The sequence below is a fragment of the Gymnoscopelus braueri genome (assembly GCF_963280865.1).
Source record: "Gymnoscopelus braueri genome assembly, chromosome: 22".
Lineage (NCBI taxonomy): Eukaryota > Metazoa > Chordata > Actinopteri > Myctophiformes > Myctophidae > Gymnoscopelus > Gymnoscopelus braueri.
The window spans coordinates 29,404,193-29,430,884 of NC_137624.1; the positions used below are offsets into that span (position 1 = coordinate 29,404,193).

General features: G+C 38.3%; 2 protein-coding genes across 2 annotated transcripts in view; both read right to left on the bottom strand.

The window, feature by feature from the left end:
• The window catches only part of nup188 (nucleoporin 188), a 305,112-nt gene that overhangs the window by 242,768 nt on the left and 35,652 nt on the right, over nt 1-26,692 (bottom strand). The window lies entirely within an intron of this gene.
• On the bottom strand, nt 13,521-22,102 carry LOC308078661 (store-operated calcium entry-associated regulatory factor-like). Its single transcript, XM_080419928.1, has 7 exons — nt 21,877-22,102; nt 18,809-18,993; nt 17,802-17,988; nt 16,465-16,749; nt 16,019-16,268; nt 15,500-15,600; nt 13,521-14,370 (listed from the first exon to the last, which is right to left on the bottom strand). Exons 1-7 carry the CDS (start codon nt 21,938-21,940, stop codon nt 14,345-14,347), a joined length of 1,098 nt encoding a protein of 365 aa, XP_080276054.1. The 5' UTR covers nt 21,941-22,102; the 3' UTR covers nt 13,521-14,344.

Below are 26,692 nucleotides of genomic sequence, written 5' to 3' on the forward strand. Positions count from 1 at the left end.
AAAATTGCCCCAGGGCACTCGCCCCCAACGGCCTATGGGTAATCCGGCCCTGCATCCATGACTAACTAATGTTCCTCATGACACACTATGACATACTGTTCATAACATGGGACCTGTTTTACCTATCACTGTAAGCAATGATTAGATTCGGTATCAGCAGTCTTTGCCATTCTTGAATCTTGATAAATAAGCCCCCTGGAATGTTTTTTTTTGTCCTTCTGTTTTCATCTTCTGTATCTACAATACACTGCAGACATTTATAATTAATCTCTCTCTCTCTCTCTCTCTCGCTCTCTCTCTCACCATCCAGCCATCCATCGACATACTACATACCACATACATATCCACAAACATTGATGACTCTAAACATTCATCCAACCCCTTCAGCCAAACAGCAGCTCGTTTTCCCCACCACCAGCCAATATGACGCAAGGGGCTATGCCGAAAATAGGTTGCTTTATTTGGATACATACGTGTCACTGCCCGCCCCTGCCGGTTCTCTGATATTTTTTTTAAAAATAGGCTCTGTCATGATTAATTGACCACATATATGAAGTTAAACAACTAAATTCTATCCAAACGATATGTTAAAAGCAAATTCCCTCAAAAAAGCAGTTTGAGAGCGTTGTAAGTTATAAAACCAAAACCAAAAATAGCGGACAGAAAAAATGGCCGCCCGTTCCATCCGGTTTCACTCGAACTCGCCACCTGACTGGCCAACCTTCGCTGGGTTAGGGTTAGGTGTACACACGCGCACACACACGCACATGCACTTCATTTCATTTATGTCCCGGATACCCGGATGTCAAAACATAAATAGTAGGGGAAATACGAATTTCAGAAAGAGGACTGTGTTTCAATGCAGGAAAACACCCCAGAATCATTATACTCATATATATATATATATCATTTAACTGATAGAGGGGAAAAAAAGCTAAATATATATATATACATATTTTTTAAATTTAGGCTTCAAGTTACCTAGAATCCCTTTAAACAGTAGGCTACATTGCTGTAGAAGTTATTATAAGGTGCGCGTGCGTGCCTGCGAAGGGGAATGCATTTCCCGGCAGACATGCGCAGAATTCGGCATAACTCCTGTTCTGATTGGTGCCCTGCTCAGATGACCTGAGATGACAGCTCCTTGATAGCAGTCAGTCACTGAGCTGTCTCAAGTACAGTACAACAACCTGTATGAGTGTTGTGTAGACGTAAAATTTGATCTGATTGTAGCCTACTTACATCACTAGATTTAAATTGTTGTAAATCCTGATCGCACTTTGTTCATCGGTAGTATTGCACATTTGGTGAAGTTGTTTTGGTTGTTTTGGCATTTCTTTACCCTGAAGCCATTAGGCAATTATTTGTTGTCTTTCAATTAACAGATTAACGTCATGAACTAGAAGCTATATTAGTTCATAAAGTTAGTTTTCCTCTAGCCGTGAGACCTGAGTAATACACACCTTACAATGGAGCATCTTTTCAGGATTGCGTTTTGGATTTTTACCCTCTCAGGTTGTCATCAGGCAAATCCTGTGGATAGAGACTTCAGACCTGAATTAATCGGGACACCCATATGTGTAAGTGAAATTGTAATAGTTTATCCAAACTGCATTTTAAACTAATTTATTTTTAATTGCCACTATTATAATCTGCTTTCTTCCACACAAACAGGATTCACTACTCTACACTCCGGATGGGAAGGTAAGAGTATCATCGTATCAACTGCAATTAGGCTTTAATACACTATGAGAATTGTCTGTTAATAAAAGGAAATGTAGTTCGAGGCAGAATTATACAACACTGCAATGGTCTAAATGTGTGTGTGTGTGTGTGTGTGTGTGTGTGTGTGTGTGTGTGTGTGTGTGTGTGTGTGTGTGTGTGTGTGTGTGTGTGTGTGTGTGTGTGTGTGTGTGTGTGTGTGTGTATTTTTAATATACAGTACCAGCGGGAGACCAGCCCTTTAAGGGATATTAGTTTGAACAGATAGGTATACGTTGTAGCTATTCTGGCATTATACTTGTATCAGCAAGTTATTTATTTATCTCAGCTTTTACAAACCACATGCAAAAGGAAGCGTAGTACAGGAAACAAGCTTGGTGTCACGTATAGCTTAAACTCAACCTCATCTTCATTCAAACTACTGAACAGCAGAACTAATTCTTTCTCCTGTTCACAGGATTCCGACATTAATGATGTAGACTGTGTATACTGGTGTTTTGAGACTGAATTGGATTCAATAAAGTATGATTGTAACATCAATGAGGGACAACTCTATCACATAGACCAGACAGTGGATTACTTGCGTAAATTGCAAGTTGTGAGTATTTATAAACATTTACATTTTACTGCCTCTCCTAGTCCATCAGGACAGTATGCATTGCACAAACAGCCAGAGATGAGCTGAACTTGAAATGTTATCCTAGATTGAATTCCCAGTAGAGGAACTTAAACAGGTATTGTTTAACCACTTAAACCCTATGTTATACTTTGTCGTACGACGTTGTCAGTAGCTTGATGTACATGTACAAGTACACCCCCCCCCCCCTGGATATGACAGTATGTCACAGGGTCTTAGCCCCAATCCAACCCTTGATGCTGAGTGCCAAGCAGGGAGGCATTGAGTTACCTTTTTTTTGTCTTTGGTGCTCAGCCGGGGATTGAACCTTGTCCTCCCATGCTCAGGGTGGACACTCTAACCACAAGTTAACTGAGCTGGTTGTGAGCTTTTAGATCTGCTCTTTTTGCTATTTTAAAAGTTGAGCAAAAATTTTGGCCTACTATAACGTCAGAAATTGTTACGTTTATTTAGACCTGAGGCCGATTCTAAAAGGCCCAAGGGCCTTCTAAATCCTAAGAGGTTTCTTAAAAACTTTACAGAAGTGTCAACATTCACAAAAAAGAAGATTTGTGGATTTGTATATTGAATTATTTTCATTTGCTTTGGTCATTGATTTCTAATGTTTTTTTTTTTAATGAACAGTAGGGGATATGAAAGTAATTTATAGTAATAGCCAGAGGTGTAAGCTCTCCAAAGCTTTTTATTCCATGTGTCTATCCGCTACAGAGGATGAGAGATAAATATATACCTGTATAACATCTAAAATGACTTAAAGGTCATTACACATCGGCGATTATGCGAATATACGCAAAATTCGGACTCGGTCCGAATAAATGAAAGACGCTTTTTCGCTCCGCGAAACTGATGTGGAAGCTTGCATTGAATTTTTAAGGTTTAAAAAAAAAAATGTATTATTCGCATGAAAAAATCGCCCCCGGTGTGTAAGGACCTACTTGTTCCCGGCATGAAAGGCATAACAACATATAGGTTACAACAGATCTGAAATGGGTTTAAAATGGTTGAGTTTAGGCATTGGGTTAGAGATGGTTAAAGTTTAGGTATAAGGTTATTGTTATAGTTGTGTTTCAGCACTAGGTTAGAGATGGTTAAGGACAGGGTAAAGATCTGGGACGGCCGTTACGCAGCTGAGACTGGGAGACCTCACATTCCTGGAGTCAGAGCTTGCCTTGTAGAAATAGTGTACCTGTACAAGCGTGATTAAGAGTTTATAATTTGCTAGAAATAATGCAATAACTCTTCTCTACAGGAACCAACCAACTTCGAAATCTGTACCTATGAGCACTGGCCAAAGCATCCTGTACAAGAGTTTCTTATTAAATTGAAAGAGGTAGTTAAACTTATACAGTTAAAGGAACGTCCAGGAAGTGGACACCCCGGGTCCGGGATGTCATGTGTAAGTTAAATTGTAATTGATTTACCAATCTGCATTTTAAACTACCATACCAGTAATTTATTTTTAATTGCCACTAATATAATGTGCTTTCTTCCACACAAACAGAATTCAAATGTATTCTACACTCCCTATCTCGTGGGATATCAGAAAGTGGTAAGCTACTGCTGTACGTTGTAGCTACTCTGGCATACTTGTATCAGCAAGTTATTAGTTTAACTTTAACTTTTACAAACCACATGCAAAAGGATGTGTAGTATACAGGAAACGAGAGCTTGGCAGGTGTCACTTTTCCATACAGTTTAAACTCAGATTAATGCTGTGAAAATCGCAATCACATCTTCACTCAGTCAAACTACTTAACAGCATCAAACTACTTAACAGCATCAAACTATTTAACAGCAGCACTATCTATTACTTCTGTTCACAGGTTTCCGGCATTAATGATGTAGGCTGTGTATACAGGTGTTTTGAGGCTGAATTGGGCACAATAAAGAATGATTGTACCATCCCTGAGGGACAACGTGCGTACATAGACCGGGCACTGTATAACTTGAAAAAAAACAAACAAGATGTGAGTATTTATAAAAAAATTACTGCTAAATGATTAACCGATTGACTGCCAGAATTATTTCAGATTTTTAGCTGTTGCCTGCCAGAGATTTTTCATTGAAATAAAAAAAAGTACTCAGGAGCCGAGATACAGAATTTTAAAGTTTTAAGTTAACAAGGAAGTGGATAGGAGTCTAGATCTTCGAAAAATCATATCTCCTTGGTCTTTGGGTCAATTTTTTTTTTAAATAAATAAATATATATATATATATATGCGTTATTGGCAGGCAAGTGATGGATTCTAAAGAACGCATATATGCGTTATTGGCAGGCAAAGTGTTGTTAAGAATACAGAGTGGCTCCTGGTCCAGCAGGACAGCATTGCACAAACAGCCAGAGATGAGCTGAACTTGAAATGTGATCCTAGGTTGAATTCCCAGTAGAGGACATTTTACTCAGGTATTGTTTAACCACTTAAACCCTATTTTATACCCTTATACGCTTTTTGCTCATTTAAAAGTTGAGAAAATATTTTGGCCTACAATAACGTCAGAAATTGTTACGTTTATTTAGACCTGAGGCCGATTCTAAAAGGGCCCTCTAAATCCTAAGAGTTTTCTTAAAAACTTTACAGAATGGTCAACATTCACAAAAAAAGATTTGTGGATTTGTTTTCATTTCCTTTGGTTATTGATTTATATATATTTTTTTAATGAACACTAGGTGATATCAAGGTAATTCATATAGCCAGAGGTGTAAGCTCTCCAGTGGTTTTTATTCCATGTGTCTATCCGCTACAGGATGTGTAATAAATATATACCTGTATATAGCAACATCTAAAATGACATAGACGTGTTCCCGGCATGAAAGTCATAACAACGTATAACAGATCTGAAATGGGTTTAAAATGGTTGTGTTTTAGCACTAGGTTAGAGATGGTTAAGTTGAGGTACAGTTATGGGGTTGTCGTTAAGGACAGGGTAAAGATCTGGGACAGCTGTTAGCAGCTGAGATTGGTCAGAGTCAGAGCATGTAGAAATAGTGTACCTGTACTGGTTCAGGAGCCACCTTTAAAATAAGTACTTTTAAGAAATGTATTTAAAGAGTGATCAAGAGTTTATAATTTACTGGAAATAATGCAATACCTCTTCTCCACAGGGACGAACAAACTACCAAAACTGTCCCTGTGACATCTGGCCACAACGTCCTGTGCAAGAGTTTCTTTACAAAATGAAAGAGGTAGTTAGAGAAATTGAAGATATTCAAATGCAATGCTCAGAATGGCCTTCTAAAGCTCGCAACATATACCTGAGGATACTGAAATAAAAATTAATACATACAAAATTAACTTGTGCTTTTCCTAACATTACATGGTACAGTGTATTCATGACTTATCTGCATGTAAATTCAATTTGGAACATTGCACAGTTACAGTATCTGTTATTACTGTAAGACTCTGCGTAATGACTCTCATCCTTACTCTATGAAAAGCATTGTACAAAAGCAGGACAACTCTAGGAACATGAAACTGCTGCTGCTCAGTGGTGGAAGAAGTACTCTGACTTTTTACTCAAGTAAAAGTAGCGATATGAAAATATAAAAATACTCTGTTACAAGTATAACATTTGGCTAACTTTTTTGAAAATAGCGGATCTACAAGCTCACAACGCATCGTGATGCGACGCGTTGGGAACTTGTAGATCAGCTATTTTCGAATAGTTTAAGTACAAATTGAATACTGCTTGCCAAAGAGTGCTTATGCTTTTAAATTGTTTCTAATTTTCAGTTTTTTATGTGCTTTTATTATCTTGTTGTATGTTTTTTTTATATGTGAAACTATGTATCTGTGCTGCCTTCTTGGCCAGGGCCCACTTGAAAAATGCGGTTTTACCCTAGTTAAATAAAGGTTAAATAAAAAACAACAGTAGACCCGACCAGGTGTTCCCAATACAAGCTGGGGTTCTAGAGCCTACACTACAGACTATAGGTGGGAGTCAGTATAGATGGGTTTCCGCGCGACGTCATCACAGAGCAGAGTGCGCAATCTGCGCATGCGCGGGGGAGAACGAACCGGAAGCGCCATTCACTATATTGTTATTTTCGGGATTTAGATAGGCATAATGCTGCTATTATAGGCATAATAGGCATAATGCTGCTATTATATACAAACAGATCCAACTTCCGACAAATCATTTTTATTGAGTAAAGAAGATATTACAAACTGCATCATTTAATCTACTTTCATTAAACCTGGTGAAGACCATTTATTTTCTGAATGTACAATGGCCAGAGCTGCTGCGGGTAATAGCGCCCTCTACAGGCTCATCCCGCCACTGCGCGCGCATCATCCTCTCATGTTTACAAACAGGAAACCCATCTATAGAGACTGGGGGTCATGGTGGGAGTCAGTAGTCACACACCAGCTGTTTCATATCTTAAGTCACTTCATGAAGTACAGTATGAGTAGGGGTAGGGCTGCTTGATTATGGCAGAAATAATCATAATCATGATTATTTTGTCAATATTGAGATCAGGATTATTTAACATGATTGACGTTGGGAAAGATGTGTCATAACAGTGGATTTTCTTGAACTTTTCTCTGTTTTTTTTGCTATTGTTTGATCTTAGACCAGTTTGTGATTGATCAGATTATTAAATACATTGGTTGTATTGCAGACACCACAGTGTAATAAATCTTCCACAATATTCGTTGTTTGACTCCATTAAAGCAAAGTTTTTCCAAACAGCTTATTTGGTTTTTATCTTTGCTTTTTATCTTTGCTAAGGCTCTCTTCCAATCATCTTGACTTGAGCTGTACTAAAGCTGCCTGAGAGGCTAAAGCACCTCAACCAAACCTAAATTGACTGTAATTATGGTGTGTGCGTCCGTGCGTGTGCTCGCACAAGTGCGTGCACGCGTAGGAGCATACTAAATGTATGTACTGAAACTATGTATGTAACTACTACGGTATAATGTAAGTCCAAGCCTGACTTATTGTCATAGTCCTGCCTTGCCAGCAGCCAGCACCCCCATTTTATTGGGCAAATAATGTTGCCGCATATATCTATTGATAGTCACACAAAGTTTCATGGTATCACATGAAACCATTCAGAAGTTACATGCATTTTTGTGCTACACCAACAAGATTTTACCATATTTCTGTATGTACAGTAGGTATGTGTTATTAAAATTCAGTTTAACCCTAGAAGAAGACTTACTTAGGGGGTGAAGTGGAGTCTGCAGAGGTGAGTTTTCAGGATGTGGTGGAAGATGGGGAGTGAGTCTGCACAGTCCTGGCTGAGGAGGAGGTCAGAAGTCACAGCTTGGGAGCCAGGAGAGAGAACTAGGATTAGGAGTCTAGGATGCTTTGAGCGATGGCCAGGGTGTCTTGGAAGCGAGGCACAGAAGTGCTGTGTAAGCAGTATTAACACACAACATTTATTATATATTAATATAATATAATATAATAATATTATGTTTTTAAAATGTTTCCCCAATTTAGTAATTATGCCAATTCTACTTGATCAATGAATTATACTACAGTACACAATTCTTGTTGCTGCAAACCCCCACAATTGACCTGTGGAGGATGTCTACACCCTTCACAGAACATTTCTGTTGTACACATTAGCACAATATGCAGTTGTACAGTAGTCTGTGTCAGTCTGGGTGTGGCAACATTAGTATTTAAATTATCTTGGCCATTTGCTGTCTAAGGTTGCAAGATATTTCTGACTTGGAGGTCTGTTACAATTGTCTCAGCTTTGGAAGGTTATTTTAACTAATGTAGGTTCTACAGTTCACCTGCCTTCTAATCAGCCTTGGCGGTACTAATCTTTTCTGTCAGAATTGGAGGCTAATTACATATCAGTCTTGCCGAAATCCATTAATTAAATACTATAAAACTATTAAATTATTTGACCTTGAAATTGGATTAAGTAATATTAATTTAATCACTTAAGACCCAATTTATACTTTGTCGTACAACGTTGTTGTGCGAAAATAGCCGATCTAAAAGCTCACAACGTGGCCAACAGTATCACAGTGTGAGCTTTTCATTCTTGCGTCCAGGAGTGGCTTGATGGTTAAGGTACATGTATATAAAGATCATGTTGTGGTTTACGGTCTTGCTGGCAAGGTGTACTTGTGGTGCAATGGTCTACCGACCTGTCCTGTGAGGCCATGTAGTGGGAGAGATCCTTGATCCTATGTTATTGTACACCTTTTGAGGAATATTCAGTTTTTGGCCATTAAAAAAAGAAAGGAAAGGGGGGAGGCACAAACACCCGACCTCCTTTCAGCAGCTCTTCATCACTGTCTACCAGACCTTCCTCTTAGCTCAATATAACTCCAACCACACAACCAACACCAGCTGCTTCAACCCCACAACAACTTGCAAGTTGTTGTGGGGTTGAAGCCGCTGCAATTGCACCACACAGCATTAAAGTGTGTGTTACAAGAAAAAAAATCTATTTATTTCAGTGCAAAATGGAGGAATACCGGGATTAAAAACACACACATGGTTTATTCACCTGTTTCCTAGGCTGTGTTTTCCACTTCCTGTCGGATTTCATTGGATATCATTAGTCATCTGACCAGTTTCATTGGATTTCATTGGATCAAATCGACAGGAAGTGGAAAACACATAGGAAGTGGAAAGCCTAGGAAACAGGTGAATAGAGACAGAGCTGTGTCACAGAGGGGTAACATGGTTCAAATCAGTATATTAAATTTGAGCAGGTGTGTTGGAGTGAGAACAGGTGCAAAAGGTTAGGTGAACAGGCTCATGGGAACTGTAGTTCTGACCTAACTTTTCCACAGTGGAGTAGGTCATTGTACAGTATTTGTCCTTTTGTACAGTGGTTCTCAACATGTGGGTCTGGGGGGGGGGGGGGGGGGGGGGGGGTCCCCAGATGACAGTGACACATTTACAGCCTGAAAAGGTTGTATTTTACCATAGCGTCTCTACTGTATAGAAAGAGAACGTGACGTCACACCGATGAAAGTAATAGCTGAAAACCTCCCAAGATGGGGTCATCTGTCCATTGAACTCAAAGGACAGGGGCCAGCCGGTCACTCGTTATAAATTCTTGGGCGAACATTCAGTGAAAATAGCAGATCTACGAGCTCACAATGTGTCGCAACGCAATACGTTGTGAGCTTGTAGATTGCATCGCAACGGGTTGAAATAGGGCTGATAAATTGGTAAATTTGGTAAATTGATAATGCGTTTTTGGAAGTTTGGGTTGACTACAGGGGCCCCTTCCTAGAAATGTAGTGGTAAAAAGTACAATATGTCTTGGATACTTTCACTCCACAACAATGTTGTGGAGTGAAAGTATCCAAGACCACAAAGTGAAAAGAAAGAAGAAGAAAAGAAAGGGAAAAAAAGTAAAGCAGCCTACAGATAATCAAGAAATATATGTACACATACTGTAAGTACAGTACTCAAGTAAATGTACTTTTCTACTGTCCACCACTGATAAGTATAATGTGATATTCTACATAATACAACATGGATCACATTCTGTGGAGCTTCCTCAGCACATCTCTGCTCCACTCAAAACAAAGTGAGACTTGTGACAGTTTTCCACTCTGGGAAAATGGTTGCGTCTTGCTCATGCGCAAGTAACAATACCCAACACCTTATTGGTTGTTGTTGCAGTTCTGTTGTTGGTTCAAGGGTGATTCTAGGATCCGACCTTTATGGGGGCTCATCCCTAAGCCACTGGTTATCAATTAATACAGTACATTACAACATTAACTATTACAGCATACATTAATACATGTATTAATTTCTCTCGAAACAATACTGCACTGATGGGAAATGTTTATGGATATTATGCAATGATCCATCCGTGTGTGTGTGTGTGTGTGTGAGGTCAATAACATTTATGCCAAAGTCTGAATGTCTCTGCCGGGAAATGCACACCCCTCGTGGGTGGGAATGCATTTCCCGGCAGACATGCAGAATTCGGCATAACTGTTGTTCTGATTGGTGCCCAGATGAGCTGAGATGACAGCTCTGGGTATATAGAGATGTCAATGAGCTGTACCCTGACTACTACCAACCCATCGGTTTTGTTGTTTGAGCTTTGTGTAGCAATCAGAGCAGTAAACTTCAATCTAATTGTATTTATTAGTTCATAAAGGGAGCTGCAAAGAAGGTTCCACGCCGTATTTTATTTACACCTTGGTTTTCCTCTATAGGCCGTGGAGTAACCCACACCTTCCAATGGAGCGTCTTTTCAGGATTGCCTTTTGGATTTTTACCCTCTCAGGTTGGCTTCAAGCAAATCCTGTGGTTAGAGACTTCAAACCTGAATTAATCGGGACACCCATATGTGTAAGTGAAATTGTAGTAGTTTTTACCATCTGCATTTTAAACTAATTTATTTTTGACTGACACTAATATAATCTTTCTTCCACACAAACAGGATGCAGTATTCTACACTCCCAATGTGATGGTAAGACTAGGAGTACATGTTATTACCTGTAATTAGGCTGATTTTACAATAACAGAACCTCCTGTAAATAAAGAACACCACTATTTGCCTGTTCTTGATACTGAAAGAAATCTAGTTCCATAAAAGACATGAGTTACAAAACACTGCAATGGTAAAATATTTTCAAATTTGATCAAAACAGGAAATACACTGCCTAAGGAAACTAAAATAATATATCTATTGAGAATTCTGATAACTGAAAGACACACTCTCTCTCTCTCACACACACACACACACACACACACACACACACACACACACACACACACACACACACACACACACACACACACACACACACACACACACACCCACTAAAGTCCTAGTTCAGGAGATTAAGAAACATTAACTTAAAACAAAAAGAGGTTCTATGCAGTACTCTGGCATAATTGTATCAGGCAAGTGATTTGTTTATCTCTTTCTTCTGTTCACAGGCTAACTGCTTTAAGGATGCAATCAAGTGTTTTGAGAATGAACTGGACTCCATAAAAAATGAATGTAAGATCACCGAGGGACAACGTTTCCACATAGACCTGACAAAGGATTACTTAAATAAAATACAAGATGTGAGTATTTTTAAACGTTTTACTGCCAAATTATTAAGAATACATAGTGGATCCTGAACCAGCAGGACAGTAACCACAATGCATTGTGCAAATCTCCAGAGCCAAGCCAACCTTGAAAAAGGTTCCACCTATTATAGAAACTAATGTTTGTTACGTCTTATAATATAGTCAGTTTGGAACAATAATTAACCTGGGTTGAATACATTTCACACGGGTAATATTTTTATCGTATGAAGTTAGATATCATTAAGTTGGGTTGGGTTTGTTTAAGGACAGGGTCAAATCTGGGACCGTGGTTAGCAGCTAAAATTGGGTGACCTCAAATACCTTGTAGCTTATAGGAGCTTATAGAAATAGTAATGTATTTAAAGAGTGATCCAATGTTTATCATTTGCTGGAAATAATGCAATACCTATTCTCTACACAGGGACGAACAAACTCAGAAAACTGTTCCTGTGAGACCTGGCCACTACGTCCTGTACAAGAGTTTCTTCTCAAAATGAAAGAAGCGGTTGAAAATATAAAAGATGTTAAACACGCTCTGTAACACAGAGCTACAAGTCTAAAGAGAAAGAGAAGACATTTTGTAACATGGAGCTACAAACCACAGCGCTCAAAATAGCCCGCTACAGCTTGCTTCATACACCTGAGGTTAATCATTTATAAAAGCTCTTTACTCTGCACTTCAGCCTTCACATTTCTGGTAAAAGCAAGTGACAATGCTGCAAGTGCTACTGTATACATCATATATTTTCTAACTAGTATGTTAAGTACACATAGCCATGAAAATGGACCAAGGAACTGGGCTACAGGCAATTTTACTCTCTCACGACACACCATTGCAACTGCAGATGTACACAAAAAATCAACTTGTGCTTTTCCATTAAGATGGTAGTCGATTTATGGCTTATCAGCAATCTGCAGGTAAATTCAAATGCATTTTTTCAATTTACTTGACTATGTGACGGTTTTACAAGCCCGTCAAATAAATCATCTTTACTCTTCCAAGCATTGGACAGAGGCAGTACACCTATAAGAACATCAACAGCTGCTGCTGCTGGCTGGTAAAATATATACAAACCCAGGTCCTATACCAGATTAATTTCAACAGGATTAGGATTGTATCATTTAAATGTATGTAACCTCATTCCTAAAATGGAAGTGATTAAGATTTGGGCTCAAATAGATGCAGACTTTATGGTATTCACTGAACCTTGGTTGAAGAAAAAAGTTCTCGACAGTGAAGCAATGAGTTGTTATAATGTGTTTGATTCAGACAGACAAGGGATGGGGGTTTTGGCTATCTATGTCAAAACAAGATTTTAGACATACAGCATAATCTATTGCTCTGCTCCCAACATCTGAGGCTGCATTAGAAAATACATTCACTATCATTCAAAATGATCAAATTAAATTTGTTGATATCCTTTTCTAATACCAGTGTCCTGTGTTCCACTATGCCTCAAATCACTGCAAAGCATAACACAATGACAGAGATGGTGTCATCTTACGAATATCTAGGTTTCCATATTAAATTCCATATTCAACACCTAGAATATGGATTTGTGGCTGCTACTTTTCTTGCATATACTGGATTATGGTGATAGTTTATGCATACATGTCCCAGAATCACATCTTCGTCCACTATATCACACTGCTTTACTATTTGTAACACAGTTCATCCCTCAGTTTCTCAGTTTGTTTGCTCCTTTATTAGTTGGTCATCAATCTGGGAACCCATCGCCAAATGAAAAACAGCGCCCTCTGCTGTTTTTGAAACGCAGAGCAGAATCTGTTCATGAGAGATTAGTTGGTCATAGACCAGTTTGTGATTGATCAGATTATTAAACAAATTGGTTGTATTGCAGACACCACTGTCACGCTGTGTAATAAATCTGGCACAATATTATTGTTGTTGTTCTCATTTGACTCCTTGGAACATGGGGAGGGTAGCCTATAAGGTCTATAAGCTTATCTACAAGCTCACAACCTGTTGCATTTTAACACATGAGCTTGTAGATCTGCTATTTTCACACAATACCATCATATGATGAAGTATAAAATAGGGCTTAATATGGTCTGTCAATGTAATATATATCACTTTGAAATATTAGTGTCTTTTTAATAATAAATGTACCCAGAAAAAGGTTCATGAAAACTTTATCAAATCCATCAAAGCAGGTCAAACAGCATAAACAACACAGTAAAGCATGAACATTATCATTATCAGTTAAAATGAATATATATTTTAACTTCAATAAGAAAAAGAATACACAAAATAAATCGCAACGCTCTGCAAAAGAGATAAAATAAACAATTTGAAGACAGCAGAGAACAGGTTTTATCATGTACTATTGTCCATCGCTGGTCATAAAGTATCTGTACATGGATGTTATGCATTTTCACATTCGTAGTAAACACCGATTTATTTTCACTTTCACAGGAACACACAAGTTATATTGGATGCCCATGTGTTAAAAAGTATTTTTCTGAACAACAGAAGCCTATTTCCACCCAAAAGAGATTGTGTAATCCAAATGCTAGCCCATCGCAACAGTGATACAATGGTTGGAGTTGGTGAGGACTAGGCATGCAACGGTATGAAATTTGACGGTACAAATACAGTATTTCACCATATTAAAATATATAAAATACAAAAACAGACAAGTATCATTCTTTTGTAATTAGCCTATCACAGTAAAATATAAATATTAAATCAAAACCAAACAGGGCTGTTACTGTGAAATTGGATTATGTGACTGACCACTGATCTTAATGTAGACTGTTAATGTAAATGTTGGCGCATTGCGCAGTGGAGTTGTGCATCATATGTGCATAAAATAATAAATAAAGAAATACCGTGGTAATACCGTAATACGGTGTACCGTTACATGCCTAGTGAGGACAGATGGATAGCTGGCCATGTTTCTTGGAAGTTCTCTCTGTAGAAAAAGCTTCACACAGCGTCTATCTTCTCTTGGTTCCTCCAAACCCTGACAACACAAACAGTAAATAGTTTAATGTCTTTAGAAACAAAAGTGTGTTGTGTGTAGAGGTGTCAGGTGATGAGGACCGTCTCTGGAGCCACATGTGACCCTTCATGGTCGCTGTGTCTCCCCACAATCGCACTCCAACACTGTCTCCATCTCATCTTTCCTACTGTCTGTCTCTCCTACACTGTCTCCATCTCATCTTTCATACTGTCTGTCTACACTGTCTCCATCTCATCTTTCATACTGTCGGTCTACACGGTCTCCATCTCATCTTTCATACTGTCTGTCTCTCCTACACTGTCTCTATCTCATCTTTCCCACGGTCTGTCTCTCCTACACTGTCTCCATCTCATCTTTCCTACTGTCTGTCTCACATTTCAGCTTTCCTTTAGTCTTTTCTTCCCTACACAGTCTCCCTCTCGTTTCCGGTGCCTGTGCCATTTTGGTGTCGTGAGTGTCAGGGGCAGACACTCACGACTAAAATATACCATTGAAAGATTATATCAAAAATAACTTTTGAAAAAGTTACACAGTATGAGTTTTAATCACTTTAAGCACTATTTTATACTTTGTTGTATGACAGTTTCATGCAAACATCGCTGATTTACAAGCTCACAAGCATGTAGATCTGCTATTTTCACTAAATTAGTTCCCTAAAAGAGTACCGAAGTCCTGACGTCACTCCCACTACCCCTGGGTCACAGAGTTATTTTTTGTATTGGAATTCCCATAGATATAGATGGCGTCATACAGTATAAGAACTGTGTTCCAAAAATAAACAAATCACCCCGGCCATTTTGTCAGGTATGTGACTCTGTGTCGTTTATGATGTCGAGTTACATTTGTCTGTGTTTGTTATATTTTCTTACTCTTTGGATAAATTAGTACTTTTTCACCGTCAGTTGATGTTTCATATCCATATGAATGAAATCGCCGGGGTGATCTGTTTATTTATGGGGCTGTTTATAACACAGTTCTTATATATGGCGCAATCTAAGATTTGCCTATGGGATTTCCAAAAGAAAATAATAAGTGACCCCGGTAATGTCAGACTTCGATGCTCTATAACGATATGCCCAAAAAAGGGATGCCAGGTTCAAAGTGGTTACTGTAAAGAGTATAGTTCTACCTGATGCGGTGCGTGTCCCAGTGCTGAAGGTGGGAGCTCTAGCAGGTCCAGGTCTGCTGTCGGTAGTATAGTGGGTGTTGTTGTGGCCGTAGGATTGTCTCCTGCAAAACAAAAGCACAAAAAAGCAGCTCAAAATATACAGAATTAATGGAACAAGAACGCCAATATTCAGACTATCTGCAGTGAGCAAATGAGATGAGAAAGAGATGAGAATTATTTTAAATTATGGTGATGTTTTATGTCAGATTTAGCTTTATTTTCCACCGACACATCGCTGTGAGCTTTACAGTGGTCTGAAGCACACCAGTCTGCAAGCAATTGACCATCAACGGCATCGAGCAAAGGTAATTGGATCAACTGTAGTGACTGTCCTGTCCACCAGGGGCTGCCATTTAAACGGCATGAGAAAATTCACCACTAAATGATATATTATCCTTCCATATTTACGTACATACGGAGAGAGAAGGAAACTACTTTCTCTCTCAGAGAATCCTTTCTTCTTGCAATCCATCTACTAACCCCTGACTTCCAAACAGGTATCCCAGCATTCCTCCTGTCCCCATTCCTGTCCAGAAGCCACCTCCAGTTCCTGCGGAAGCACGGCCTCCTGGGTAATGTTGTCTGTTGCTGTAGTCACTGTGGAAGCCATAGCCTGGATTGGCACCAGCACAGCCTGGATTGGCACCAGCATAGCCTGAATTGGCACCAGCATAGCCTGGGTTGGCACCAGCATAGCCTGGGTTGGCGCCAGGATAGCCTGGAGAAGGCCCTAGGATGGATATAACAATGTAATAAATCGTTTTTATTTTTGTTACAATTTTAGCTAAATACCCCCTTGGGACAAATCCCCTTAGTGATCAACAGATTTACTTACTTTACTTTACTTTACTTACACATCTTACCAATACAATTATGAACTTGATTGAAATTATGAATCTTATCTCATCTTTTTTTGTGCGACCTACCAGTGAAGTCTGGTTTGAATCCAGGAGGTGGGGGTCCTGCAGTGTGATTCTCATCTCCAGGGTTACCCTGGCCTCCGTGCTCCTGTTCCCTGGGAGTGCCGTTTCCACTGAGGAAGAGTGTGTAGACGCCATAGGCTATCAACAGCAGCACAGCCACTCCCAGCAGACTACCAGTACCAGTGTCACTGCCTTCCGATGGGGAGGAGCTCTGCTGTCTCTGTTGTTGACCGTGCTGGTGCTGATGCTTGTTGCCAGAGAAGAAACTGGAAGCAAAGTCCCCGAAACCTGAAATAAATAAATAAATATACACATAGAGCAGAAGAGTGAGAAAGGGGGCATCATCAGAAAACCCACCTGAAGTGTCTCCATAACCAGTGGTGGAAAGTAACTAAGTACATTTACTGCCAGGGGCTTTCTAATGCTGGCAGGTAGCTTTCTGCCAGCATTTTTAAGCATTCTGACTAATTTTTCAAGAACCACAGAATATTTATCTCCAGTATGATCGATCCCCTGATGGTTGCTAAACACGGAGGAAATCACTGTGCTTCCGTGGGGGAAAAAAAATGTCATCGTGACCTCCCGTTCTCTTGTTATACCCAGTAGAAAATATGTTTCGCCAACAATACATAGTAAAAAAAAAATGTTACTTTGCAGATTATTATATTATGAAACATACATTGACCACTTCAGCCCTATTTTATACCTAGGCTATTTAAAAATAGCCGATCTACAAGCTCACAACGCGTCGCATCGCGACGCGTTGTGAGCTTGTAGATCTGCTATTTTCAAACATTTTAGTACTTTTACTTTTGGTACTTTAAGTACATTTTGATACCAATACTTTTGTACCTTTACTCAAGTAAATTTTTAATTCCGGACTTTTACTTGTAACAGAGTACTTCTACATTGCAGTATTGATACTTTTACTTAAGTAAAACATTTGAGTACTTTTTCCACCACTGTCAATAACCAATTAAATCTGCTTGTATACTTCTATACTAGGTCCAATAGTATTCCCGTCTAGTCTATACCAGATCTCTTCACAGAAAAGAGCACATAATAAATCCTGTATCCTGTAAGGTTAATAAATAAATAAAAATGATGATGATGATGATTATGATTATATACTTTTTAAGACACAGGTGATCCCCATATGTTTTGCTATCTTAATATCTCTATTATTGTTTCTGTGATGGTGACTTTTATCTTTTTCTTTTTTTTCCAGTCACGATAGTTATGTTTATCCTTTATTCAAAATAAAATGTCATCGTTAATACCGTGCATTCCTTCCCCCACATCTATCCATTAATCCCTCTACCCATCGTCATCATCCCTACCCCCAAAGGAGGAGGAGCTGCCGGCGCCTTGTGTCCTCTTGCGTCCCTCCTCCGTCTGCTCCAGTGCGTACTCCAGTCCACAGGAGCCCTTCAGGATGTAGGGATCATCTGGATGGCTGTAGCCCTCACAGCTCACCTCAATACGACCAAACCGGTATGCATTGTCCATGTCTGTCTTACACTCCCACTAGGGGTGTGGGGGAAAGAGAGACCGTTAGGAAAGGACAACATTTTGTGTATTCTCATTGCTTCAATACATTTAGTTTTTCAGGGCCAATACTGATTATTAGGAATCAATCATATGTTGTACCAATATTTAACGACAGTGAATGTAGGATAATTGGGGGTTAAAAAAGTGACACAGAACTTCATTTAATTGAACATATGTTTACAAAAATAAAGTCTCATACATACAGCATTTTAACTAACGTAATTTATGAGAAATCCTATCTGTTCCAATTGCTCCACTACTTTCGTTTCTTTTTTCAGCCATGCACGAAAAGAAACGTTCTACCTCAGTCAAGTTCACGTCAGGAAATCTTTTTGCCATGCCTTTTTTCAAACTCAAATGGTAATATAGCATGAAAAGAGCCATTTCACATTCTCAAAACTACATTTTATATTAAATAAACATATTGACAGAATCTGCTTTGCTCACATTTTTTTGTGTTAAATGAGGCACATTTCTCTATATGAATGGAGTGAATGGAGAATAAACAGAATGCACAGGAATGAATGGAGAACAAACAGGTGGCGGTGATGATACTATAGATATAACTGTCAGTATCTGGAATTATTTAATAGCGAGGTAGCTATAAAACCCAATGTTCTTCCAAAGTTCAACATCACTTTAACCACGTAAACACTACATACTAAGTTGACTAAGTTGGTCCCCAAGGTCCACTAGTATTTCCCTCTGCACCAAATCTCTTTGCCCACAACAGCTGATCTACAAGCTCACGAAACGTTGTGAGCTTGAATATCTGCGATCTTCTATCCATCCCTACCTGTACATCGACTCCATCCCAGCCTTTATTCACACACTGGACCACTTCGGGGACAAAGGCCCCACAGCCTGCGGAGCCTCCAACACATTGGAGCTGGAGGACAGGGCTGGAGCGGCGGGCTGAGGTGTAGCGACCCTTATAGAGGGTCAGCACGTTGACGTCACGCAACAACACACTGCCTGGACCTGGGGAACAACAACACAGGCTGGTTAGTTAGTGCTCGGTCACTGGCTGTTTAGTAGGGCTGCCACACTTAATTAAGACCGGGAACGCATCTGTGTCATTTTAAGATTTCTTTGACTATTCAAAAATAGCAGACCTACAAGCTCATAGCGCGGCACCGAGTGCCGCGCTATGAGCTTGTAGGTCTGCTTTCTTTTTTTCGTGAAAATTTGTGCAAATCTTTGAATATATATATTTTTTTAAAGCGAACATTTGTAACTCAAATCGTTGCTTTTCTGGGGGTCTTAAAGGGTTAATCGAACTAATCAATATAATCGATAATAACATTAATCATTTAATTATTATACAGGTCAATAAGACAAAAGCATACAAAAACTGTGTAGTTCCTGCTCCGAAAGAGCCACAACCCTGGTATCTTGTTGTACCATTAACACAAAAAGACAATACTACAAACAAATAAGACACAATTGAAATGAAAACATTAATCCTTTCTAGTAAGATAATAGATTTTTTATTTTTTTGGGGGGGTCTTCAAAAATAAGCTCACTGCGAGCTTGTAGATCAGCCGTTTTCGCTATTTGTTGTATGATGAATCAGACTTAATAGATTTAGTCCATTATTTAAAAATCTATTACAATGTCTTCGCTTCAATTTGTTTATATAAAATGTATTCAACAAAAAAAATTAGAAGACCTGCTTTTCAATTATTGTATTAAATGAAAATGTACTAGAATAGTAGAATAATGTATTGCAATGTAGAATTCTACATGTAATGTGGAATAATCACTGACAAAATAATCAATAGTGTTGCAGCCCTACTGTTCAGATTGGCAGCCCAAATCCACAATGGAAACAGATTGTTTTTTTTTTACATTGTTGCTAAACCAATCAACGAGCTCAAGGCATTGTATTAGATAAGCTTATACTTACACCTATGCAGTGGTGTAAAGTAACTAAGTACATTTACTCAAGTACTGTACTTAAGTACAATTTGGAGGTATTTTGGAGTATTTCAAATATTGGAGTATTTCAAATGTTCAGTACTTTTACTTCTACTCCACTACATCTCAGAGGCAAATATTATACTTTTACTCCACTACAATTACTTTAGTTACTAACTACCAGTGTTGGAAAGTAACTAAAGTAATATGTAACTTAAAGTAATATTATTACTTTTTCCCAGTAACTAGTAACGTAACTAATTACTTTCACGTTTTGAGTAATATTATTACCTTTACTTTTTTTCAAAAAGTAACTTATTACTTTTTTTCACGAGCCTTGGTGGTACTCTGGGTTTGAGTGTGTTTATTTGATCCTGTGTTGTTTTTGGTCAATTGATATAATGGTAGACTGGTTGGGATCCAGTTGCTATGCAGGCTGCTTGCTGATCCGGTCTAGAGCGGATACGGAAACGTTGCGCACTTGTCTATGTGTGAATTATCAGCTGCGGAAGGGCGGGCCTTAAACCGGATCAAACAGTGTTGCCATGTCTGCTTATTATAAGCGACTTGTTAACCAATGAAGACGCGCTGTAAGCTTGTAGGTTGGCTATTTTCAATATATATATATATATATATATATATATATATATATATATATATATATATATATATATATATATATATATATATATATATATATATATATATATATATATATATATATATATATACACACACACTCCTGAATGATGCACTAAATATCAGTCAGTCAGAAGAATGATTGTTTTGTTGAAGTTTACATTTCCTACACCCACCACAAACCACGATGATATGTGTTGCTATGGGAGCCTTTTTATTCTATTAGAATTACTTTTGTTTACAAAGAAATGAAGCACTTTATTTTCAGCAGTCATACAGAATGATTGATTTCTTTTTTTTAACTTGCATTTGCTCCTACATTCTGCCACGATGATATGTGTTGCTATGGGAGCTTTTTTATTTTTGTATTTTGTTAGAATACATTTTGTTTAATAAACAACAGAAGTTGTTCAAAGATTGTGTCTCATGATGAGTCATTATCTGTTTGAGCCCAGGTGTTTGAATTTGAATATTTTTTTAGGCAAAAAATACATGAAATACATTTAAAATACTTCCAAAAAAGTCCTTGCGGTCTTGTTTCCATTGAGGTCCTTAGTATTCAATTCATAGTCAAATGGTTTTCATTTAGTCTGTAAGTTATGAATTCATACACAGTAAAAGTCTTAGTGTTGATATAATTGAAATGAGTGTACAAATAGAACCAAATGGACCCGTCATGTGTACAGAACACTTTTCAGAGTTAAATCAACAATGAGGATTTTACAATGTAGGCTGCAGAAAAGAGAAAAAAAACAACTGCTAATGTTGAAAATGCAAAGTCAGACTTTTGGGGAGAAAGGATGCAATTACTGGGGGCGAGAAAAAAAAAGTAACTAAGTAATAAGTAACTAGTTACTTTTGGCAGGTAGTAATAAGTAAAGTAACTACATTACTTTTTAAACAAGTAATATGTAATAAGTAACATATTACTATGTTGTAGTAACTATTCCAACACTGCTAACTACTTGGTAGATTTGGATTATTATTGAAAAACATATATTAACCACTTCAGCCCTATATATATATTTCGGCCATTTGAAAATGGCAGATCTACATGCTCACAATGCGTCGACGCATCTGCTATTTTCAAACATTTGAGTACTTTGGTACTTTAAGTACATTTTGATGCCAATACTTTTGTACTTATACTCAAGTAACATTTTTAACACAGGCCTTTAACTTGTAACATAGTATTCTTATAATGTGGTATTGCTACTTTTACTTAAGTAAAATATCTGAGTACTTCTTCCACCACGTCTGTCGTTAAGTTCCCAAACCAAGGCCCAAACACGGAAACAAACTCACCTTCGTTCCAACCGTGAACAACACAAACAAACTGAACAAGAAATATGAGAAATAATCCCTTCATTGTCGGGTTTGAAGATTCCAAAACGGCTTAAAATACGAGTCAATTACTATATGTGTATAGTTGTTCACCGCAACACAAGATGTGTGAAGGATGTTTATTGTTTACATGTAAAATGTCAGAGTTGACATCGCTGTTGCCGTCTGATGAAAGCAAAGTGAAAGATGTAAACACTTCCGGGGTTGCGTCAAGGTATTGCGTCATCTGTTTTGGTCGCCGTGGACCAATCGCGGACGGGCACTACGCTCCTATGTGTGATCACTGTGTCCCCCTCTGGCGGACAAAGTCAAGTAGTGCATGTTACAATCCAACTGAGCATTTTTTTGGGGGGCTATTAAAACGTCGGTTGGCCATTATGGTATATCCAGGACTAAAGTATCGTTTCAAACACAAGAATATGACATTTCTATGATATTCCATTTCATTGGTAAAATACTTGAAGGTTTGTATTTAGAACTGAGTTTGACCTTTGACCAAGTACTGGGAGAGACCTTTGTGTGGGCTCAGCTGTAATGCAATCAGTTCAGAGTTCCATCCTGTCCATTGAGCTACACTAGAGAGTCCAGGTGAGAGGTGAGAGTCACAACAGTCCTTCTGACATAAACCTTTTGTTTCTTGGTTCAGATGCATTGACACCCTCTGTCTTGTCTTGATTATCAGAAGAAGGCTTTTGTATTCATTTAAACTAATCAGAGTAATCATTGTTCCTTCCTGGGCCGATCAGCTGCAGACAGGAAATGTGTAGTGAATGATTGGAAGCCAGGTCAAGATGACAGTAAAATGTATACACTTTTATTATTCTTCAGTCTTAGGTCTGCAGTGTGTAAGTTAAAATGATTAAAGTCTGGATAACTATGACTTGTATGGTTAACAAAGAGAAACGTCAGTTAAGGAAAATATTCAGTCTTAAAGGAGCTACACCATGAATTTAAAAAAGTTATTTGATATTTAATATCATATGGTGTATGTCCCTCAAACCTTTTTCAAAAGGTTTGAGCCTAAATCATCACTCAGATATACTCATCCCAAGTCAATTGTCTCTGGCTTATACAGCACTTTCAGCTGCAATACCAAAACGTCCTCTTGTGCAGGGGGGGGCTACTGAGCAATTCTGTCTGTTAATAAAAAGAAATATTTTTAAAAAAAATTAAAAAAAAAAAAAAGGAAAAATTCTGCATAAAAAGAAGCATCTAAGAAAAATACAAAATCGAAAAAAAAACACTTTGAAAAATTTTGAACAATTCCACCAAGTGTTTGAGGTGCCTGTTTCACCCACTTCCGGGGGGCAGAGCCAAAATCCGAGCCCGAAGTATTTGTTCGTAGACCCCCACTTAGGGGGTTTCGGAGCAATTCGGGCACTTTTCATTTAACATTGGGTTTGCCATCATTAATGTTTATGACATCATAAACATTTCCATTCTGAGATCGCCTGTTCAGACACGCCCATTCTGGAAATCCATGAAATGAGAAGGAATGACTGAATTTTTCATATAATTTTTTGGGGTATAAGAGACACTGGGGACCCCAAAAAATACAAAAAAACAAGAAAAAAGTTATTTTCATGGTGTAGACCCTTTAAGGTAACTGTTGTCTTTGTTGACTCATTGTATTTCTAACTGCTGTTTGCAATTGTGAATGTATAATGTGTGTGGACTTAATTTGAAGCTAATAAGATGTTAAACAAAGATTTCATAATATGAGCTTGTGTAAAAGTATAGTTTTATAGATAAGGGTTAAGTAAATTGTCACATGTTTAAAAATAGGCGGATGCTAATTTCCTGTGCCGATTGAGAAGGCTGGCCCAAGAAGCCTTTTGTTTCTAAAAGCTTGTTTGTGAGTTGTCAGAAGGAGGACTGGGAGGTAGGTCCTAAGTCAAATGTCTGTCTGTATAAAGTGCAATGTTTTGGTGATTCAGGTACACTCTGTGGATTGGCAATGCAGGTGTCACGTCTATGGAAATAAATAAATTTCTGTGGACAAACCCTCTTTCAAACTGGATCCTTGTTCTTCTTGCACTCAGGGAATAGTTATGGAATAGTGTTTTTCTTGTCTGATCAATGGACCAATATACGACACCATCATTGGCTAATGGCTATGATAGTGGTGGGGGGGGGGTCCCCAGATGACAGTGAAGAGACAATTTAAGGACTTTTATGACCTTTTTAATCCATAAAAAAGAAATAAAGAAAGACTAGAAAAAGGCCATTACTGCATCAAAAGTAATCAACGAACTATACTATAAAAACTGGTCAAACGTTGGCCAAATTGTCAAATAATTTGACAATTTTCACAAAAATTGTGAAAATAGCCGATCAACAAGCTCACACTGTGGAACCGAGTCAAACAAAATGTAATGTAATGAAAACGCTGACAAGGCCGACAAGGTCAACCAAACAACATGCTATTTGTGGAGGATTGATCGTCTAGTCAGTAAGAATACTCTGAAGATTCTTGCAGGGGCCCTCATTCAAGGTCATTATGATTATGCATGCACTTCATGGTATCACAACACCTCCAAGGCCTTAAAAACAAGGCTCCAAACATCCCAAAACAAACTTGTAAGGCTACTTCTTGGCCTCAATCACAAAACCCATCTAACCCCTGCTCATTTTGCTAGGATTGGATGGCTTAGGGTTGAGGACAGCAACTTGCTATGGGCCTGGTCTTCAAGATACACCACAACATTGGGATCCCCCTGTATTTGTCAAAATACTTCCAAAATGTTCATGAAGTCCATGATCATAACACCAGAGGCAGCTCCACAAATCATGTTCAACCCAGATTTGGCTCAACTAAGGGAATGAACTCGTTCTCATGCTATTCATCAAAAATGTGGAATGCCCTACCAAAAGGAGTAAAGGAGTGTAAAACCCTACTCACTTTCAAAACTGCCCTAAAGATACACCTTCAGGAGGCTGCAATTCGAAAATGGCCCCTGTCTAAGTCTTAACCTACCCCCCCTACCCCCCCCCCCTCCTTCATTTTCCTCTTTTGTATATATATATATTTTTTTCTCTCTTCATACCAGTAACCTGAAAGCTGATTGTATGACATTCTGTATAGTAGTGTGTATATCTGTCTGTCTCTTATGTCATCATGATTTGTGTGCATGGGGTTCTCATCTTAAACAAGCTAAGAGCTTAATGAGAGTTCCAGTTTAGTAGACCTTGTATTGTGAATTTGTACTTCCATGTACTGTTATGTACTGTCATGTACAATTCTCATGTCTTACTAAATAAACTACATCCATCAATCAATCAATAATGCTTCAACTCCTACAATTCCAAGTGCTTGTCAGGGTGGGAGGGGGGGGGGTCCCCAGTTCAAATATCAGTATTTTGGGGGGTCGTGGCCTGAAAAGGTTGAGAACCACTTTGCTATGAGACGAGAACAGAGCTGCACTGTTTTACAAAGCCTTACTTAGCCCAACAGCTTAGCCTATTAGAACTTGAAGTTTGCCATCACCATACCCGTTCACAAGATTTCTTGGTTTTACACATTCCCACTGTTAATTCTGAGCTGGGTTTGCTATGCCCCTCACATGTGGAATTGTCTACAATCAGTGTTAAAACCGGAGAACTTAATTTCACTTGATCGCTTTAAACAGCTTGTGAGGAATACTCTGAGATCTGTTTGTATTTGCACTCTTTGAAATTCTGAAATGTTTTGTTAAAATGGTATGCTATCTTTACTGTAATCAATGCGTCATTGGAAGAGAGAGCTTGCTCTCAATTGACCTTCCTGAATAAATAAAGGTGAAATGAAAAAAATCCATTATTTGATTGAAATTGATTGTTGAAGTTTGATTACGTTTGATTAAATCAGAAAATGATCGGGCCAATCAGTGACTGTGTTTCAACTGCTATCCGTACAACATTGAAAAGCATCAAAACCCCCATTCTGATTTCTCATACTCGCTCCCTATGGGCCGAAGTCCAGACTGATACCAGGGAGGAACGTGAGAGTGAATCCACGTTATCAGTCTGGCCAATGCCAGGCTATACCTCTGCATGAACAGAGACAATAGTGTGTGAGAAAATAAATCATATAACAAAGTATCAGTCAATACGAGAATAATAGTAGGTGAGGAAGGGAGGGGAGATGATGGGGGTGAGATAAAGAAGAGAGTGAAAGAAAATATAAGGAGAATTTAAAAAAATGAAGAAATTAGATAGCAATATCTTTAATGGAATTGCAAAATCAGTGAATTGTGTGTGCTTGTGATAGCATCCTCTGTCCGGGATGTGTTCATGATGTTCTTCAGAGTTTATGTTTCCTAAATTTGTTGTTGCAAAATGTCATTTTACACTCATCATCACTGCTATTCCACATAGATGTTCCTGCTGTTGGCATATAACCCTACACAACAGATTAATAGAATAAATATAAGGATGTGAAAGCTAAATTACATTTAACTATCTCTGCCAGGCTGGAACGGCCGGGGTGGGAATTGTTTCCACCCCTGTCTGTCTGCCCACCGCTGGACCGATACTACTTTTGATGTATACTATTTCTTTCAGTATTATACTGCACTTTAGAATCTTCACTGCACCATTTTACTTTACACTACATCCAACACTGCCATCACAATGAGCTATTTATGAACAAACTGTATTACAGTACTACTGTATGCATAAATATGTGTGTAGATTATACAGGATTGTTCCTTTATTATCCCTACTACTTTACCTGTCTATCTTACTTTTCATCTTATTGTTATCCACACTGTTGAGGAAGTTTGAAGTACAAGAATTT

Bases quoted from the DNA above. Each gene is read 5' to 3' on its own strand.
- LOC308078661 (XM_080419928.1), bottom strand. From the start codon at position 21,940: ATGAAGGGATTATTTCTCATATTTCTTGTTCAGTTTGTTTGTGTTGTT. The intron at 17,989-18,808 runs GTAGGGATGGAT...CCACACCCCTAG, and splicing joins GGGATGGAGTCGATGTACAG to TGGGAGTGTAAGACAGACAT. The intron at 14,371-15,499 runs GTAGAACTATAC...TTGTGTTGTCAG, and splicing joins TGGGACACGCACCGCATCAG to GGTTTGGAGGAACCAAGAGA.